Source organism: Ambystoma mexicanum, chromosome 3q, assembly GCF_040938575.1.
Source record: "Ambystoma mexicanum isolate Mex_15411 chromosome 3q, UKY_AmexF1_1, whole genome shotgun sequence".
Taxonomy (NCBI): Eukaryota; Metazoa; Chordata; class Amphibia; order Caudata; family Ambystomatidae; genus Ambystoma; species Ambystoma mexicanum.
In genome coordinates, this window is record NC_090926.1 from 1,010,766,333 (window position 1) to 1,010,781,230 (window position 14,898).

Genomic DNA, 14,898 nt, shown 5'->3' on the forward strand with positions numbered 1-14,898 from the left:
AAAGCCCAAGCCTCGCTGGGAGGCTGGGGCTTCCCTCCACTGCCTGGCTCTCTACGAGTGACTGGATCTCCGCCCGAAGAGTTGCTGTTCCAACTTGAGGGAGTGGAGGGGAGGAGGGTGGAGAGGCTGGGATTGGTAGGCGGTACCCCGTGGATACTACAGAGAGGATCCAGTGGTCCGTGAAATTCTGGTGCCAGAAATGTGCATGGCGAGCAAGCCTGCCCCCCCACTGGAGACACGTGGACCCAAAGGGACGTGTCATGCCTTCTTTCCCTCGGAGGCTGGTGCGGAGGAGGGGGACTGGAAAAAGCCTTACCCTCCCCTTTTGTTGCTTGCACCGGTTCTGAGACGGCGAGCGGTCAGCTTGCCTGAACGTCGGTTCCAGGAAGCCGCGGAACCCTCCATACGTATGCCTCCTGTTGGAGCGCTGCTGTAACTGGGTGTACGACATAGGCGTGGTCTTTGTCAAGATGGATAAAGACGTGGCCGTTTGTGAGCTGTTTTTCTTCTTGTCCAGCTCTTCGCCCGTGGAGGAGTGGAAGAGGACCCCCTCCACCCCCTCGAACGGCAGATCTAGTATGCGTTCCTGGACGTCCGGGTTGAATTTCGTTGCCCAGAGCCAGGTTGTCCTTCTCATGTCTGTGGCGATACAGATAGCACGACCAGAGGTGTCAATATGGGCCACGGTGGATTCCATGAGGTCCTGCACCACCAGCGTGGCCTCAGCCAGTCACGCCTTAAAACAGGATTGGCTCTGCGTAGGGAGTTCCGGGAGGAAGTCTGCAATATCCCGCCATAACCTTTGGTTAGCGGCAGCCAGCATGGCATCGGCGTCGCCTGGCGAAGATACAAGGACGCGTTGGAATACAGCTTCTTCCCGTAAGCCTCCAAGATCTACTCCTCCTTGCCTAGCAGCGTCACAGAGGAGTAGACAGAGGACGACTGCGGCTTGGAGTATAGTGGTGCTGCAGCTATCACCGAGGGGTGAGGCTGAGGGTGGGCCGTGTTATGGAAAATTCTCTGTTTAGGCTGAATTTCCTAACCTAGTGAGTCCTCCCGCAGCTTTGCTGGATTTCTGGAGTTTGTTTTTTTCTCCTGCCAAGAGTGAGACTCTTTCTCCCACTCTTGGACATGATTTATGGTGTTCTTTTGACTGTTTATGTGTTTTATGGGCTATGGGGTCCTCTACTCCATAGGGTCTCGTGTTTTTACTATGCGTGTTACACAGCACCCTCCGTGCAGTGACACAGGGGTGTCATAGTGACACCCCACCATAGACTCCATACCCTGGGACGGACTACTGTCTCCCAGGGCATGTAAAGTCAGCATTGGCTTTACTAGTCCCAAATTATGAACAGATATCAGTACAAACCATCATATTGTGGACGTACTGGTCGGGGCAATTCGATTGCCCCGGGGTCTGTTAGTCGAGGGGGCACGTCTCCGTCCCCCCTGATCGAGTTTTGGCTGGTGGCAGTGGATACTACTTTTTATATTCGACCGCGAATGTATCCCTATGGGATTTTCCCATTGTTCAAGGCTACCAACTTATTATTTAATTCTCATAGCCTCGAACATACCGCCGGTTTATTTATTTAATATTAATTCGCCGGTTGGTATTTTTTGCCAGGACTCGATTCTAAAATGGCGTTTGTGTTCTCTTCTGTGACTCCAACCCAAGTCAAGCCCTTTGTTCCACTTTTGGCAGGCTTCTCCTCAGAAGCCTCCAAAAGTGGTGCTACTCTGTCTCGGTACCACAGGGGGTGTAGGAGGGGGTTTAGGCACCCTGGACTGAGTTACCTTGGTAACTCAAGTCGCACTCTTGTGTGATTGGCCCAAGTGGTGAGCCGGCCGGCTCACCACTTAGCATGTTTGTTTGACAGCTAGGCTGAGTGAATGGGGGTGTGCTGCATAAAAGCAGGGCTTTGGGGACTGGAACTTCAGAAGTCGCCACAGGACCCGAGAATCCGACGAGGGAGAAGCTGAGCCGACCTACCACGACGACACCACCGGTGGAGCCCTGCGGAACCGACTCACCAATTCCCGACGACAGAGAAGATCTCCCGGCTGGAGAGGCTTCTTCCCCTGACTGGTGGGCACAACCAGTTTACCTTCTTTTCCTCGCATCCCAGGACGTCTTGTGGTCAAATTGCCCGTGCCAAGCACCCAGGCAACCGGATAGCCACTTATCACTGGACTGCGAATAAAAGGACCGCTCCTTTTACATGAGAACTCCGCGGCTGGTTTCTTGCCTGGCAGTGCAACGGACTCCTGTCTTCCTCCCCGATGAGATCCTCTCTTCCCCCGGACGAAGCACCGACTTGCATCCGCTGCCAGGAACAACTGCCTCCGCTGGAGTATTCTCGCCACTTTAAGGTACTGTGTCCGCCAGGCCTCCCTTTCTAAAGATTGCTCTAAGGTAATAATAATCCCTTAACCTTCTGGACTGGGCTGGCCGCCTTGACCACCTAACTGGTCCCTTTCTTTGGTACAACTCTTTCTGAACCTTTTCAAGACTTTTGTGCACTTCAACCGTGTGACCTTGGACACATTTCGTTCTGATCCTCTTAAGTGGATCCGGCCTTCTGAACCCTAACTTCACGGTTTTACTTGCCTTCCTCTCTTGTTGTGTTCTTGTGAAAGTGTTCGCATCTGTTTCAAATTATACTCTGCTTTTCTCTCCCTTTTTAAAACGAATTATTAGAGTGCCATCTGCGTTAAGCGCTCACCGCTGTCTGAAAATAAGTGGGGCTTTACTTAAGACTTGTCTAATATTCTTTTAAGGGAGTGTATTATCTTTTAGTGACCGTGTTTTTGAACTGCTTAACATTAGTGCCTGTGTGTTTTACTAGATGTGGTTTTAAATAAATATTTATCTCTCTTTTACACCAAGCTCTGGTCATTGTTTACTTGTTCTACTTTGTTCTTTTGACCTATTGTGAATACTCTGTATACTGCCTAACTCTTCTTGAGGGAAGTCTGACTGCTCAGCCACAGCTACCAAGTGAATCTGTGTGGTACAGACTGCTACCAAGTGGGTTTACTGCCAAACACCTGTAGTCTTAAATCTTTTGCAGTGGTCCCAGAGGGAACTGCACGGGTTTCTGCCTAACAGGCCGATAGCAAGAGTGTATTCCCCTCCATCTTGTAGAAAAAGGAAAAACAGCCTTATGAACAGTGTTGGCGCCCCAAGTGAAGGAAATAAAAAAGATGCTGGTTAGCAAGAACAGAGATGCTGAAACATGGGGGTGCCACAGAGGCTGACCTGGGCTTGAAACGAACTAAAGAATAGAGACCCTCCTGTAGCGCTTCTCTGTGTCAAAGGAATGGTGAAAGGTGGATTGGTTAGAGATCAAATTAAGATTTTATTCTTTGAAAAAATAAATAAGTTTGGACAATAGGTCTGGTTAATGTGCTGGGCAAAAATAAAATGTATAAATCACAGATTGAGTTTAACCGAGTTGCATTCAGTCTCGGTGAACAGTAATTGTTAGTTCAAAGAACAACATTTTCTTCTGTTGTCCTGAATTGTGACGAAATTGGACCATAGAACTGGTTGATGTACTGACCACAAAAAAAAAACTGCTGTATAAATCACTAATTGGATTTGGCTAAGTTACATTCACTTGGTCTTGGTGAGCAGAAGTTGTTAGTTCAGAGGACCTAGTTTTTCTCTGTGGTCCTGTAATGTATTGGTGAAGAATTATCTCCTTGGTGGTTGTTGCAATTGATTTTGAAGGTAGTAGGCTTTGTATTTAGAAGGGGTCCTATTGAGAACAGTGCAGAGTTGTGAGGAAGGTTATCTTGTTGGCCTGATTTGTTAAGGTAAAGAGATGTGTCGTTGGTTATTGTTGAGGTTATATTAAAGAGCCGTAGGCTCTACGCTTGAAAAAGGTCCTTGTTGGGAGCGACGCGAAGATACGTTTTAGATCCTCTGGTAAAGGGTGTATCTGTCATTGTTATTAAAGTTGCGCTGAGGAGCAATTGGCTCCATGTTGGAAAAGAGTCCTTTTGAGAACAGTGCGTGATCCTCTTGAACGGTATATCCTTAATAGTTGTTACGAGTTGCATTGGGGAGCAGTTGGCTCCATGTTGGGAATGGGTCATTTTGTGAACAGTGCGGATTCCTCGACACATGTTTCCCTACTGCGTGGTCGCGGTGGCTCTTCAGGAGGAAATGATACATTTACAGAGTATTTTCCAAAGGCTTGTATAATCAGGATTTTGAGTTTCCAATGTAAACTTTGATTTTAGATTCTGAGAGGAAGAAAGAAACTTTTACAGATTTTAACCCAAAATCCTTTCTCCCAAAATGTTGTGTCTTGCGCTTTCTAAATGGCGGAGTAAAGAGATGATTGATTAGAAATAAAGGCAAGTTTATACATACAAATTAAGAATGAATGGTCTTAGTGTTTAAATGGTGCAGGAACACTTGTAGGAAGGTTCTTGTTCAAATCACATTCCAAAAAATGGTTGTCTGTAAGGCATTGATAAAATTGTGTATTTCCAAATCTATATAACTATATAACAAATGCTGGGAACGCTCAGTGGCAAGCAAACAAAGGCTTTTTGGTCATTGATATCTTCAAAAGGCGTGCTGAGCGAAGATAATCTAACATCTAGTGTCTCAGAAGAGGCATGGATTACCCACGTTTCAGCCCTCTTTGACTCATCACAGAGAGACGGAACTTCACAAAGATCTAAATAATGAGTGGGACATCGAACTTTATCCAGCCAGCATTGAAGCTCAAATCATCACAAGCTCCTGGACCAGATGGGCTGTCAAACATGGATTTAAAATCTAACCCCGCGAGTTGGTCATTTCCTTGTGGCGGAAATCTTTGAATCTTGTGCTTCAACCAGATCAGTTCCTCAGTCCTGGAAGACCGCAAATGTGGTGCCAATCTACAAATCAGGAGAAAGAGGCGACCCGAACAACTATCGCCCCATGCACTCCTCGAATGTATCGGAAAACTCTTCGGATCTTTTCTTCTGGACAGTTTTAAGACCTGGGTCTTTTCATCGGAAGGTTGGGACCAATTCCAAACTGGCTTCAGAAAGAACTTAAGCACCATGGCCAATATATTTACGCTCAACATCCTTAAGGCCAGAGTACAGGAAGGGGCTCCATCTTTGTGCCTGGCTTTTATTGACTTGTCCAAAGCTTTCGACAAAGTAAATAGAGAAGCTGGGGGAAAAACTTGTCCACTGGAAATGTCCTTCGTTGTTGGACTCCATACAAGAACTTTACTCTGAAACATCTATGAAAGTCCGAATCGATGGCACAGGTCTACTTTCTTCAACAATTCAGACTATCCACGGAGTAAAGCAAGGATGTCCTCTAGCCCCGGCACTTTACAATGCCTATACAGGCGATTATCAACACTTTGAAAAAAGCGTAAAAGCATTTCCACCGACCCTGGGCTCTGAAAAGATCAGTAGGCTGCTATACGCAGAATATATCATTCTAATTGAAATTGGATAATCTGAACGCCATGAAAACCAAAGTGATGCGACTAGTAAAAGCGGCCAAACGAAAAACACCTGAGACATGGTTCTTTAATGGTGTCCACTTGGAAGAAGAAGTCAAAACCTTCAGATACCTGGGTACTATCTTCAGTAACAAGAATAAAGAGCAACCGATGCAAGAAACTTTGGTCCTCAAAAACAAAACCTTAACCAACTAACTGATTATGATGGACAAAAAATGTGGTTGCTTTTCAATCATGGCAGCAATCACCTTCTACAAGACGAAAGTGGTCCCAGCACTCACTTATGGAGTTGCGGCCATGCCAAACATCCCAGAAACCATCTGGCCTAAATTGGAAGGCTTCCTTTGGAAAAAACGACTCTGCCTTCCTATATCCACTCCAATGGCCCTGATAAGAAGAGAGCTCAGTCTCACCTTGCTCATGGGCACAGTATCCCTCAATAGTCTGATGTTCTATAGGAAAGTGAGATCATCCAAAGAAAGAATTCACACACTAATCAACGAAGAAATGGAGAACGGTTAAAAAATAAAATGCTCAAAGCATGGATAAACAAAAATCAGACACTCCTAAAAGTGATAGGAAGCACAGAAGAAGAACTTTTTGACCAACCCAACAAAGACTGCAAAAAAACTGAAAGAAACAGATTGGTGCGACACACACCTGAAAGCATTGAGCTATAAGTCTGACGCGCACCTACCCCCCTTTGCACAAAAAATAAACAAGCCCATCAGCTATTTAATGAAATTTCCAAACAAGAAAATTCGTTCCACTTTTTTGAGAGCAAGATTGAATATCTTGAAAACAAACAAGGTGTTAAGAATCCGAGGCAAAACAGAAACCGATGCCTGTCGTTTCTGTGTGAGGCCGGACACAATGGAAAGTTTGAAACATCCGATTCTCGATTGCCCGGGTACCATCATTAACAGGGAAATCCTTCTCGGCCACTTATACTCAAAATTCTCAAGAATGGACGAAGACTACTGGTGGACGTTTTTGATGAATGGGCTAAGTCGAAGATCAGTTATTGCGTTGGGAAACTTCTTGCACAATCTCAAGCTAGATTCTTTCTCCTAATAAGCTAAACACTAAAGGACTTAGCCCTCGAAAGCCTATCTAAAGAAACAAAATGAAGAAACAAAATGAAGAAACAATTTTAAGCAAACGAAGAAATAGGACCTTTTAGTAAAAACTGTTAATTCAGTTAACACAAAATAAAAAAATTAAAAAATAACCATTATTTAATTCACAAAGGATATGTAGGATATCAGTTTTCTGATATCAATAGGTACAATGGGAAAGCGAATTTGAACAACATGATAGAGCAACCAGTATGGGGAACATGGCTGGGGATGCAGGATAATATAGCAACAAAGTGCGGAATTGAACTTACCAGAAAGGTGCTGGATCTAGTCACTCTCGTTCGTAGAGGAAGGGCGTCCGCCATGTTCTGTGCATGACAGGAGCCGTTTTATATATGAAGCTAGCAGTGAATGGGCGTGTGCGTGATGACGACATGCGCCACCGCGTCGAAGCGTGATGACGTCATGATCTCATGCCGCCGTCGCATTATTGCGGACTGCCATCTTGAAGCGGTACGGTTCGTATCGTATAATAGGCATGGATTCAATGTAATTAATAAGAAAATAAAAGGCTACCTTAAAAAGTATGTGACGAGAAAGCTTTGATCAGACGTGTTATTGAAATGTATGTGGGGAGTAAACAGGTGGGCTCATCACATCCCGTCTGTTTATTGTAGAAAATCTGTAGTGGTATTGTGCAAAAGCTAAAGGTGGTAAACAGATGCATGTGGTGCACGACATAGTTTCTATTGTTGTGATTGGGTTAAGGCTCGTGTGCCAATGTTAGCGGTATGACGAGAGAGAATTAATAATAGAAGGAAACAGTTTGTGACTCCGAAAAAGAGAGAAAAGAAAGTTATAGAAAAAATTGGTGACAGTGGTACACTATGGTACATCAGATTGTTTACAAGAAGTGGCAAAGCTCTTTGTCTGCATTTAAGCCGGTGTCGCAGGTGTCCATTAGGCAGATCCAGCGTGCTTCCTGTTGTCTTGAAAGCAGTTCGGTGTTGCCTCCTCTTGGAGGCTGTTTGAGTTTGGCAATCCCAAAGAATTTGAGATCTCTTATCTGTGCTGGTTGTGGGATTCCAAAAAATGGTTTGCTATGGGTGATCTGGTATCTTGATTCGTGATGGCTCTGATATGCTCGCTGATCCTTGTTTAAAGTTTTCTAATAGTGCTTCCAATGTATAGTTTATTGCATGGACAAGTGATGGCGTAAATGACAAATGTGCTGTTGCAGTCGATTAGTTGTTGAATAGTGTAGATGGTTCCATTCGGTTTAGTAACAGTAGTTTTTACATTGTCTGAATATTTACAAACCGAGAGTTGCCCACATTTGTAGCTCCCTTTTAGTGGTTTCTGTAACCACATAGTGTGTGTGTCAAAATTCCATGGGGTTGATTTGTTCAAGAAATGGGAAGGAAGAAAAGACGAATTAAGCCATGAGACTACATCGGTTTGCAGTGGAATCCCTGTTTTGGCAGAGGGGCTTTGCGTAAGGACTTCAGTCTGGACCCCCTCTGCTGGCTGTTCAACCTCCGTCAGCCCTGCAAGACGTTCGTGGAAGGCCCTGGCTGAGGATGGCGTGTCCGGATCCTCCTCCTCATCCGTATCCTGTGGATCAGGAGGATCCTGTGGAGGTGGAGCAGTAGCAGGAGCCGCAGTCTGGGGTACAGTGACCGCGGCCGGAGGCTGAGGAGGCGGCAGAGGCTGTTGCAGATCCGCCTGAGGAATCGGCTGGGGGGCCAGAGGCAGCGGCTGCATTGGGGCGCAGGAAGAGGGGCTTGTGGTGCCGCTAGCATCGTAGGGAGGACCTCCCTGATGGTGTCCTTGAGGATAACCCCCCATCTGCGGTGACTTCATGAGCCCAAGGAACCTCTCAAAGAACCCCTCTTCACTGGCCTGAGAGGTGGTAGGGGGTACTGACGGGGTAGACGGGAGATGCTGGAGTCACTGCATAACCTGCCCGTATGGACGCAGTGGGACGCTGCCCTGTGCATAAGAAGGATAGGCTGTAGGCTACCTACCAGTTTGAGGCCAGTCCACCTTGACACTCGTTCTTCGCTGAACTCCTGGAATGGCAAAGGATGGGTGCCTCTGTCTGGTGAAGCGGCCATCTTGTCGAGCTGCCTGCCACGTGCCTGCAACGTGTTGCTCCGCTCGCTGGGCCCAGCCTCCGCCAAGACACTTGCGTGTGGATCAAGAGGCCTATCCTGCTCCTCGGGCCTAGACCCGGTAGGTGCGACACCCTCGATATTGGGGTCGGTAGAGCTGTGTTTAGGCGCCCTTTCGGATGAATTGCTGGTACTAGGGTGTAGCCCCTCGGCCATATTGCCGGTAAAAGGGCAGAGCCCCTCAGATGTCAATCTGGTACAAGAACCTTCCAGTCCCTCAACACTGCCACCGGGAGGATCCAAGGATCCCTCGGCCCGAAGGCCGGTAGCTGTAGCAGCCTCGGTGTACATGCTGGTACAAGGACCTGAAAGGTCCCTCCCTCACAGCAGAGTCCTTGGGAAGGAGTCTCCTTTGTGGGGTGCGATGGAAAATAGTGGCCCTACCTTGGGCCTGGCTCGGAGTTTCACGAAGTTCTTGAGGTCCTCTGGAGGCGACTTCTAGAAGAGCTCCCTCCACCTGGCTAGTCTTTTCTTCAGCGATTTAGATGACAGCGAGCCACACACTGTACAAGCTTGCCAACCGTGGTAGGGCAAAGGCAACGTAGGCAGACAGCGTGGGGGTCTAAAGTTGGGAAGAGCCCGTTGCAGGTTGGACACCTGCTGAATCCTGTGTAAGTCGAAATGCGCCGGGGAGGAGCGTGACTCCTGAGTAACGAGTAACTAAATAACAAGAAAGACAAAAAAAGACAAAAGTATCCGCGCGTGGAATTACATGGCCGAAGCCAAACCCAGGAGCGCTGGTGAATTCGGCACGTTCCCGTCGACGCGGAAAAGGGGACTGAGGTGTGGCGGAGGGCGGAGTCAGGGCAGTGCATGTTCCCGGGGCCGCACCACTGTTCGCCTCTAAATTTAAAGGGGAAGAAGGTTTTTTTCTGGTGAAAAAGGTTCTGTCTCCCGTCCCTTGTAACGGACGCCCAAGCAGTATGGAGGTAAGAGGACGGGACATAAGAATAGAATTGCTACCACAGCAAACACTAAAGAGAAGAGGAAAAGAAAGCACCAGAGAAAAGAGCCAGAAGGATCAAAGACACACTGCAAATACATACACTAAATACAGTGCGTATGATCAATAACTACTTCCCCACAGTGCGCATAAATACTTCTTGTAATCCCCCAGCTACATGGATGCTATCCCAAAATCCTCCAGAAACAAAAAAAACACCAAACACAGCAATCCAGGCGGCACAAGCAGCTTCAGTGGCAGATATCAAATGCTACCCAAATTCTTCCAGATATATGCATACCACCGAAAGTGCTAGGTATGGACTTCTCTATCCCCAATTTCTAATTAATAAGATTAAACCCCAGTGAATGGAAGACATTTTTCAAAAAGGACCACATAGATCTTCACTAGTCACTCGCTGCAGGGACATTCTAATGACAAATGTGCTTGTAACAGAGCAACCTTCACTTACCACATGGCGTGCATGTAAGTCGGTGGGAGGCGAGGACTGCTAACTGGAGTACAGTTGTATGACCGCATGATCCTCTCAGCCAACAAGAAGTTACGGAACAGACTGGCCACAAGCAGGTCCTGCCTGAAGAGCTTCTGGAAAAGATCTGCAGGAAGGAGAGAGTCGTTTACAAGAGAGGAAAGGGCTCATTATCATACATTTTTACGCCTCCCGCAACTCATAGGGTCCATCAAATCTCAAATGTTTGCCTAGGGCACTGCAGATGGGAAGGACCATTGCAGGGACCCACAAGCACTACCCCTTGCCAAGGAGGTCCCTCACTCATGCCAATGGCCACCACAGTCCCATATACCACATGCTTTTTTATTATCTCAAGAGAGCTGATGACTGTAATGCCACAATCTAAGATGGCTACTTCCCAAACACTGGACAGGCAGTCCTTGTAATGGGAGTTTTGATTGTTCAAGGGTTCAGTCTTAACACTGTGCAGGATGTTGTATGCAATGGTGGTGAGATCGCCTAGGGAAAGTGTGCTTACCTCTGGGCAGGACATTCCATGCAATGGTATCAGTAATCGCTGTAAATATCCAGTTGAGCTCCCCGAGAGGCGTCCGTCGGTCATTCAGTCTCCCAGGAATTCTATAAAGGAACAGCAAAGAAAATTCAACCAAAAGTGTCAAAGTTATTAATCCAGGATTGATACTGCTTAGGGGTGCGCACATTTGGGGTAAAGGCAAAGGAACAGGTTGGGCCAGCAGACCGAGAAGGAAAAAGAAGAGCAAAGTAGTAATGGGTGGTCAGTGAAGGCACTGTGAGACTGTAAAGGACAGTGAAGAAAGCTATTGGATTGTGAAAGGACAAAGGGGAAAGAAATGAGAGGGCAAAAGGTCCGAGTTCAGTGGATCTGAAGAGGGAGATGGATAATGTAGAAGGGAGCTGGGGTTTGGGTGAGGAAGCTGGGGTTTGTGGAAGAGAGCTGGACAGGTCAGTGGAGAAAGAGAAAGTAGCAATGTTGGTTGAGAAGAGGAGAAGTGGATGCCAGTGGTGGGCAAGCGCGCCAAGATCTGGGAGAGGGAACAAGCACGGGGGAAGGGAGCAGAGAGGAACAAGCACGGGGGAAGGGAGCAGAGTGGGACAAGCACGGGGAGAGGGAAGCAGAGAGGGACAAGCACGGGGAGAGGGAAGCAGAGAGGGACAAGCACGGGGAGAGGGAAGCAGAGAGGGACAAGCACGGGGAGAGGGAAGCAGAGAGGGACAAGCCCAGGGGGGAGCAGGGAGGGACAAGCCCAGGGGGGAGCAGGGAGGGACAAGCCCAGGGGGGAGCAGGGAGGGACAAGCACAGGGGGGAGCAGGGAGGGACAAGCACAGGGGGGAGCAGAGAGGGACAAGCACAGGGGGGAGCAGAGAGGGACAGCACACGGGGGAGCAGAGAGGGACAGCACACGGGGGAGCAGAGAGGGACAGCACAGGGGGGAGCAGAGAGGGACAGCACAGGGGGGAGCAGAGAGGGACAGCACAGGGGGGAGCAGAGAGGGACAGCACAGGGGGGAGCAGAGAGGGACAAGCACAGGGGGGAGCAGAGAGGGACAAGCACAGGGGGGAGCAGAGAGGGACAAGCACAGGGGGGAGCAGAGAGGGACAAGCACAGGGGGGAGCAGAGAGGGACAAGCACAGGGGGGAGCAGAGAGGGACAAGCACAGGGGGGAGCAGAGAGGGACAAGCACAGGGGGGAGCAGAGAGGGACAAGCACAGGGGGGAGCAGAGAGGGACAAGCACAGGGGGGAGCAGAGCGGGACAAGCACAGGGGGGAGCAGAGCGGGACAAGCACAGGGGGGAGCAGAGCGGGACAAGCACAGGGGGGAGCAGAGCGGGACAAGCACAGGGGGGAGCAGAGAGGGACAAGCGTGGGGCAAAGGAAGTTAAGCATGGGGAGGAAAGGCAGAGGGGCCATAGCATAGCAGAAGGGGGACAAGCATGGGGGAAGAGAGAGGGGGGCCAAGCACAGGGGCCCAAGCACATGGGATAAAGAACAGGCAGTGTGGCCAAAGCACTGACTAGGGGAAAGGGCAAAGGAGGGGCACACATGGGAGAGGGGCAAAGGGAGGCCAAGCATTGGGGGGCAGAGCATGGGGCAAATGGCAGATTGTGCCGAGCATTGCAGTAAAGAGGCAGAGGAGGCCAAGCACAGGAATGGGGAAGAGGCAAAGAGGGCCGAGCATGGTGGAAGGGCAGAGGGGGCCCATGTTCTGGAGGGAAGGAAAGAAGGAGCCAAGCACTGGAGGGAAAGGAAGAAGGGGCCACGCATGGAGGGAGGGGAAGTGGCAGCATTGGGTAGGGTTAGAGCAAAGGAGGGCCGGAGCATGGGAGGGGGGAAAGGGGTGCAGAGGACAACGTTAGGGGAAGGAAAACTCTCAGTATCGTCTATAAATGTATCATCAACAAAGTGCCTTGTTACCTCAACAACTCCATTAAGAAAAAAAATCTCTTGTAGGACTCCAAGATCCAATAAACTTGCCCTCTTAGAAGTTCCTCAATACAAATACAGCAGAGCAGGAGGTAGTAGCTTCAAAGTCCTAGCCCCATCGCATTGGAGCGCACTACCCCTTAGCGTCAAAAACGAGGACACCCTACTAAAATTTAGAAAAGCACTGAAAACTTGGTCATTTAACAAATATTAACCTCAACTAGTCCCACTCCACCTCAGCTCTAGAATGCTCCTGGTTTACTTTTTGTCTTGGTCACTAACTGTATCTCCCATGACCAACATGTATCCCCAGGGGTCATTCCTTAAAACGGCATCTAGTAGTGCTTAAACAAATTGTGTGCAACTACCTGGACCAACTGTAACTTAGTAAAAATATTTTGTTTACATGACTTTATTTTGCAACGTAGTAAAAAAAATGCTTATATGACTGTATTTGCAACACTGTATACAAATGTGATAACTCACCTGTATTTTCGATGTGATACCCTCGGGTCTGGGAGATTAACAAATGTAATAAATAATAAAATAAGGATAAAGGGGGCCAATCTTGGGGAGGAAGAGTGCAGGTGAAGCATGGGGGGGCCAAGGGGCCAAGCACAGAGTGTGGTGAGGCAGAGGGGGCCAAGCATGGGGAAGAATCGGAGGGGGGCAAGCATGGAGGGAGGAGCAGAAGGGGCGAAGCATGAGGGGGAAGAGCAGAAGAGGCCAAGCATGGGAGAGTCGCAGAGGGCAGAGCGGATCAGGAGAGGGGGCCAAGCATGAAGGGTGGCAGAGGGGGACCAATCGCATCGAGCCAAGAGGGCACCCAGAACTGGGGAGGGGGGAAGAGGGGGCCCAGTACCAGAAGGAGGGAGGAGCCAGCCTTGCAGATAAAGGGGTGTATCGGCCACGTGTACTTGCTAAAAAAAGGCAAATACTCTCAAAAAAATTAAATATTAAGTAAAAATACTCCCAATAATAAATGGGAACTTGACAAATAGGAGCTAAGCCCCTGCTTTCACCCACTATATCCGTGGAGTTCATGTACAGGAGGAAACTACTAGAATAAGGGAAGCAGTCAAATCTATCTTTTAATGTGTCTGAATATCTTGGTGCAAAGTAGTATTTCTCACAAAAATACCTCGGAGTGCTGTTGGTTGTGTTGCCGCACTTTCCCTTTCTTGGAGCCCTGCTGAACTGTATTACAAGGTACCCTAGTGACAGACACCATTTCACTTTCACCTACTACTGGAATTAACTCGACTGAACTCCTACGATCTCGACGAATCAACAAGTCATTATCCACTACTTATATTCACTATAACTGCTTTGATTTCTTAGATCGTTCTTGGCGCCGCCCACTCACCTCACCTCTGGATGAACAGACAAGCCATGGATCGCGCGAATCCAGAGTGCATCCGATTGCTGTTTGGAGGGGGGCGTGGTGGGGCTTAGCTGCTCTTGTTTTTTCATCGGAGAACGCCAAAACAATACCGGAAGAACTGCTTGATGAACAATGGGACCCTTGTGCACTTCTATGACATTAATGGTGGTGTGTTGAGGAGAGAAACTACTCACGTTTCTGTGTCCCTTAATGAGACAGTAACAGTAGTTTGATGAACGGGGAAATAACTTGTGTTGCTATAGGAGATAATAACAGGTGTTTGCTGAATGGGGAAACTGTCTTCGATTTTGTGCTTTTTAATTTCTGTGTTTATTTGTTCTTTTTTTTTATACGAGGAATAACATGCGGAATAAAAGAGAAAGGGCAGCGATAACAAAAAAGATCTACTGGGTGCTCCTTTGGTGTTCACCAGGAGGACAGATAGCATGTCCCGGGCCCTGGCGCTGGCGCTTCCTCTCCCGCCCTCCCCAGTCGGAGGTGGAAGGGCCTCTGGATGTTGACACAGTTGGGACACGGCGAGCTCGCCATTATTACTTGACTCAGATGAATTTCCATCTCTGCCACAGGAACTTCATAGACAGATTATGGGGGAAGGGCATGTTAGATAGTGTTGGCCTCCACGTATTCTGCGAATCTGTCATTTCCGGATGATACTTAGATTTTCGTTGCAGGCGAAATTAAGTGGCTCACTATGTTGGAGCATCCACTCATTCTGGGGGACGGGGGCGGGAGCTGAGGGTGAAGGGCTGGATGCCAGTCTCCCCTCTGCCCTGAGTCATCATCAGGAGGATGGAAATATGCCAGTTTTAAGTAAATTGGTTCAGGAACTAATTTGTGGAGAACTGAGGGAGCACACCAAATGTTTGCAT

At 48.3% G+C, this 14,898-nt stretch overlaps 1 protein-coding gene across 4 annotated transcripts in view; it reads right to left on the reverse strand.

Annotated features, from left to right (window-relative positions):
* RPTOR (regulatory associated protein of MTOR complex 1) overlaps positions 1-14,898 on the reverse strand; it is a 2,822,438-nt gene that overhangs the window by 1,455,009 nt on the left and 1,352,531 nt on the right. For all 4 annotated transcript variants that reach the window (XM_069655181.1, XM_069655184.1, XM_069655182.1 and 1 more), the window contains exons 8-9: positions 10,699-10,799; positions 10,161-10,305 (exon numbers count right to left, since the gene is read on the reverse strand). In XM_069655181.1, coding sequence (XP_069511282.1) covers positions 10,161-10,305; positions 10,699-10,799 — 246 coding nt within the window. The remainder of the gene's footprint in view (positions 1-10,160; positions 10,306-10,698; positions 10,800-14,898) is intronic.